At 61.9% G+C, this 5,511-nt stretch overlaps 2 protein-coding genes across 2 annotated transcripts; both read right to left on the bottom strand.

Moving 5' to 3' along the window:
* Window positions 1–32: 32 nt before the first annotated feature.
* Window positions 33–986, bottom strand: MNEG_5075 (hypothetical protein; the record flags this gene model as incomplete). Its single annotated transcript, XM_014046445.1, has 1 exon — window positions 33–986. A coding segment is annotated over one exon (954 nt), but the record flags the coding sequence as incomplete, so codon positions are not given.
* Window positions 987–3,315: 2,329 nt separating this feature from the next.
* On the bottom strand, window positions 3,316–4,662 carry MNEG_5076 (hypothetical protein; the record flags this gene model as incomplete). Its single annotated transcript, XM_014046446.1, has 4 exons — window positions 3,316–3,528; window positions 3,804–3,844; window positions 4,043–4,256; window positions 4,570–4,662. 4 exons carry the CDS (start codon window positions 4,660–4,662, stop codon window positions 3,316–3,318), a joined length of 561 nt encoding a protein of 186 aa, XP_013901900.1.
* Window positions 4,663–5,511: the final 849 nt, after the last annotated feature.

A 5,511-nucleotide genomic window follows, 5' to 3' on the forward strand; every position in this document is an offset into this window, starting at 1 on the left:
GTCGCGCGCCGGGCGGCGCCCGGGCGCGCGACGCCGCGCCGCTGGCGCATGCTCGAGCCCGGGACGGCTTTGCCGCTCTCCAGCCATCCCGCGCGGCCCCATGCCGAGGGGGGCCTTGACAGATCATCTGCGGCGCAGCCTCCGTCGCTCTCCTCAGACATGAGCTCTGCCAGCCCTGCCGCTGTGGCGTCCTGCCCCTTTCCGTGCTCCCGCGACCTCCGCTCACGCGCCCGCGGCTCGCCCGCGGCAGCGGCCGCCGCCATCGCCGCCGCCGCGACCGCCGCAGACGTGGCTTGGCCGACGGTGCCCGACAGCCAGCTGTACCCCTGCAGCGCGTACATCAAACCGTCGCTCAGCCCGGCGCCGACGCCGCCGACGCCGCCGCGACTGCCGCCGACCTGGTCCTGTCCAGACGCCGCGGGGGCAGGGGCCGCCGCAGGAGCAGCGCCGCCGCCGGCCGCGCGGCCCTCCGCCTGAGGGATGGACCCGTCGATGCCCTTGGCGCCGCCGCGGCCGCCGGCTTTTTGGTGAAATGGGCGGGGGACGTCCTCCTCATCGTCGTCCTCAAGCAATAAGGCCTGGCCATCTGCGTCAAACTCCAGATCATCCCACGACGCCCCGATCTTAAATAGCTGCTCCGGCTCGACCGCCGGCGGCTGCTCCGGCCCGCCGTTCACCGCCGCCGCGGCCGCCGCCGCAGCGCCCTGAGAGGCGACGGCGCCCGCGCGCCGCCGCTGGGGGGCCTGGTTTGTACGATTGCGGCGCTGCGCCTGAGGGCGGGCGCTTGTGCCGCGGCGAGGGGACGCAGCGGCGGCGGCAGGGGCAGCGGCAGTGGCGGAGGGGGTGGCGGCGGCGGCTAGTGGACGGGGCGCAGCGGACGAGAGCAAGTGGTGTGCCGCGGCCGCGGCGGGACCGCCTGCCGCCTCCAGATGGCGGTAGAACTCGCCAGCCGTGGCAGCGGTGGCGCCGCAGGCACAGTCGTACATTGCTCTGGGCGGACCTCTGTAACCTCGTCAGTGCTGTGTGGTGGGTGCTGATCCCTGCACACAGTGGCGGGTATGGGCGTGGCGCCGGCTAGGCGGTGGAAAGGGTGGAATATACGGCACAACCAGCAGCATTGAGCGCCATGTGAGACAGGGAGTGGTAGGGTGAGGGGCCAAAACAGGCGCACTTGATGGCGTCACATACAGGGCTGCCGCTGCACGCATGTAAGCCGAGCCACCCACCGACAGCACAGCGTTTGATGCGAGCGGCACACCGCAGCAAGCGGCAGGTCTGGCCCTGGTGCGATGCTCAGCGTCATTGCTGTATTGAGAAAGACCTTCCTCACCTGAGTGCGCTGTTAGTGCGGGCACGTTTCGGTGCTGATGCTGTGCCCGTCCTTTATAGCCACCCGCGCACTCGCTGTCCACTTACACACGGACACATATTTTTCATGAAAATAACGATGAGGGTTTGAGTGCGGCGCAGCTCCCTGCGCTCAGGACCGACCCCCGCCGCGAAGCAACCCGACTCGCTCAATGGCTAGAAGCAAGCTCGGATTCATGCAATGGATAAAATTGTATGCGGGATGCGCAGGCGCGATTCTTGTCAGCCAGAGTGCAGCCGGGACGGCGCGTTGTGAAGCTGGTCAACCGAATGGTGTGTAGACACATACACAATTTCAGCATGACCAAGGGCGGGTACCATGTGACTGCGTGGTGATGAGGTCCCGCAATGGGTTGTGCTGGCTAAACACAGTTTCAATCGAACATGTGCCCATTACTAGCACCAGCACTGCTGCCTTGTGCAGCATGGTAGCTAAGTACTGTTCAGTTGCACTTGCCAACCCAGGCCTTGGTGTGCCTTGGTCGCTGGGCCATGGCGGATGTGAGGGTTCTCAAAGCGCCCGCACTCGCCACTGAAAATTGCAGGCCGCGCCTCACTCTGCAGGTCTGACATGTGCGTGCCACAGGCGACCCATGCCCTGTGATCCAACCTTTTCTGTCACCATCAGCGGACTGAGCACTGGGTCATTTGTACGTGATTCAAGTGACCACGGGATGCAGGTCATCTTGCGACAGAGGTGTGTCGCAGGTGGGACATGCAGCGGGATGTGGGCAGCGCACCTGCCTGTTCCCCCAATCGCCAAGGAACTGAGAGCTCAGGCGCCTCCGCCACTATTGCTTACGCGCGAACCCAGTGCACACAGCTCAGCTGCAAGCACCAATCATCCTCAGCTTCCTGCCATGGGCCCCCTGCCTTTCAACCCATCGCTCACCCCAGCAGGCCCCACCATGCCGGCGTCAGCCAGCAGCCCCCAAACCCTGTTGTCCTGTACCGGGGCTTTTCTGGCCTGCGGTAGGTTGAAGAGGGTCGTGCGCCATTTCGCTGTGTCAAAATCAGGGAGAAGGTGAGCCCTGGTTGCATGGCATGGCAACGGCTGAACGAAAAGGCACGGCTTGTGATGCCGCTTCGAGACACTTGTGGTGCGTACACACAAGCATATGCGCGTGCATGTGTGCGTGCGTGCGTGCGTGCGTGCGTGCGTGCGTGCGTGCGTGTGTGTGTGTGTGTGTGTGTGTGTGTGTGTGTGTGTGCGCGCGCGCGCGTGCGCGCACGCGGGAGTGCTGTCTGTCCCTTGTGTCCTGTTATAATCTGAGGCATGTGGCACATGTGCGCACGCACATAACTGAGCCAGTAGGTGGGCTTACTAAGTGACACGCGGGGCAGGCTGTCGCGCACAAATCGACCTTTGTGCCACCGTGAAGGACATGCCCCCGGCCTCTACGTCCGCAGTGCACATAGAGGCCGAGAGCATGAGCATGAATGAGCTCCAGCATTTCAGCTCCTGCTGGACATACGCGTGATGCAACAATGCTGGGTTTGACCCCGGCACTTCAGGCCTTCACCAGGTCCCGTCCATCCACTTGCTGCCTGTTTTGCTGGGCATGTGGCAGTCTGATCACGGCTGACCTGTCCAAACATGGCGCTTGACACCACCTTTTTCAATTATTTAATATGATTATAAATATATACATCCCAGCCAAGAGTGTAATGACCTGCTGATCACCTCTAGCTGTGGAAAGCTTTCATGACACTCTTGAAAAGCAGCCGGAGAAAAAAGGATTACAGCAGCAAGGGAGATATTGTCAAATGCTTGAAAGCCCGCGCTGATGTCGCAGGCTGGACCCGCTGGAGTGCGGCACAAATGCAGACTCGGCCATTGAGCTGTGCGTGCACAGCAGCATTCGCCGCCACCTGGCCGCATCGGTGAACGCGCGGCGGCGCAGAGGCGAGCGAGGCGGCACGAGGCATGCACAATATTGGGTGCGCCTAGCAGGACGCGCCGGTGGCGGTGACCCTGCAAGCGCATCTGGTCTGCGTCCAGGTGTTGGTGGCGCTGTTGTAGGGGCCCACAGTGGTGTCGATGGTCGAACCATTGTAAGTGTTTGGGCCGCGGACACCGTTGGGGCACTTGCTGCAGCCAATGCCCTGGAGCGTCTTGCCGGGGTTGGCGACCACCAGGGGGGTGGTGGTGGAGGTGCGCTGCGGGAACGCAGGGGAGCAGGGAGCGGGGGCCGGCAGCAGGTGAGATATGGAAATGACAAGGGAGCACAGCAAGACGCGATCTCGTGTGGCAGCGAGTTTCGAGAGCATGAGTACCTCGTCTTTGGCGCAGTCAAAAGCCCGCAATTCCGCGCTGTTCAGCGAGACTCAACGGCCCGGGTTTCTGCATGCTGGCTGACTCCACCAGCTGGCTGGGCTTGCAAGGGCTTGACGCCCTTGCACGCGGGCGGGGTGGTGGTGGCCGCAGAACTCACCCCGATTGTGTAGCTCCAGGCGCCAAACCCTGGCTCGCAGACTGTGCAGAGGCGGTACATTGAGGGCAGGAAGCAGCAAGGAGGGTGTCAGGGGATTTACTAGCGCCAGAATCTGACCCCGCATATGTGAATGGTCTCATGACGCATCACCGCACACGGTGTAGGAACTGATGGTAGCGAATCCAGCAGCAGGCCACGGCGCGAGCACAAGCCGCGAGTGCAACCCCCTCGCCACTCACAGCACTGCCCAAAGCCCGGGTAGAGGGTGTCGATGGTGGTGGTGGTGTTTCCAGGAATCGCGATGACCTTGTCGGTCCCCCTCCCGCAGGCCTTGCAGATCCAGTTGTTGGTCTTGGCGAGCTGGTTCAGGGTGCTGAAGTACAGGGACGGGGGTCCTGACGCGCCATTGAAGAGCGCGCGCAGGCGCAGTTGCACCTTGCGCCGGTCGACGTACTGCGGGCGAGGAACGGGGAAGGGGGTGGGGTGGGTCGGGCGGGCAGCTATGGGGCTGGGGTTGGTCCAACTTGTCGCGCATTAGGTTTGTGGTGGAGCTTGACGGCGCCGCGCTCGCAACGGCGCTCGGGTCAGGAGCGGTAAGGGTAGCCCTGCGTCGTGCCGCACGAAGCCGACTTTGGGCTCGCGCCCCGCAGCAGCGGCCGCTGTGCTGTTTCGCCTTTGTAACGGCATCGCAAGGCACGGCTGCAGCCTTGGGCCCAATGGGCCTTGGGGACCCCCGTTTTCCCGTTCCATCGCCACAATGCTGCACCTTGCAGAACGAGCCCCCGTCAACAGCGGTGGCCTGGTGGACCAGGCAGCCGAGCGCCAGCAGCGCCAGCAGGCCGACGAAAAAACGAGCCATGATTTCTGGGTCTGTAGTTGCAGGCCAGGGGCGCAGCAGCAGCGGGGCAAGGGTAAGCAATCGGCTTGCGGAGTCTTGATAAACATTGAAATCGCTTAATATCTTGCCTTTCAATCAGCGGTGACAAGCGCCGTCTTGTCCGACGACGGATGTACCGACCTTCGTTTGGCCAGACGCGTGGAAGAATTTCGCCACACGTCTGCGGAAAGAATTACTTGAACGGTTTCGATGCGTTGATATGGTATTGATAGATTGATTCTGTCAAGTTTTCTGCTTGAAATCTTGAGTTGCGTGCAGATGCCCCTGCAGAATGACTGAACACAACCGCCGAAAATTCCAGGGTGCCTCATCAAGACCACTTCCCACTGACGAGTTCCCGAGCAGAGTTCCAGGCCTGGTGCTGAGTGATTCAATTTTATACGTACACGCAAATTTGTTGCTATTCGAGACCCACAGCTGTTTCGATCCTGGGTATTTGACCAACGCAGCCCATGGCTGTTTTAATGTTAGCTGCGACCCACAGCTCCTCCGGTGCCATTCCAAGTGCTTGGGCTGCAACACCCTGAAGGTCCGTCCACATTGCCTTTACATCCTGAGAAACAATTCTCAACAACCCTATTGAGCTCGATTGATCATATACACATGACTGCAGGCTTTGGCGTGACAGTGCGTGTGTGCCTGACAAGCGGGTGCAGCAGCACCCTTGTTGCCTGCTGCAACACAGCTGCGCTGCGCAACGTGTTGGCATGTACACCCCCTTGCGCGCGTAGAAATGTGAGAGACTATCCAACCTGACACTGGCCACAATTTTGAACCTCTCTTTGCGCATCGCCCCCCCCCCCCCCCCCC

This window comes from Monoraphidium neglectum (assembly GCF_000611645.1).
Source record: "Monoraphidium neglectum strain SAG 48.87 unplaced genomic scaffold scaffold00739, whole genome shotgun sequence".
NCBI lineage: Eukaryota > Viridiplantae > Chlorophyta > Chlorophyceae > Sphaeropleales > Selenastraceae > Monoraphidium > Monoraphidium neglectum.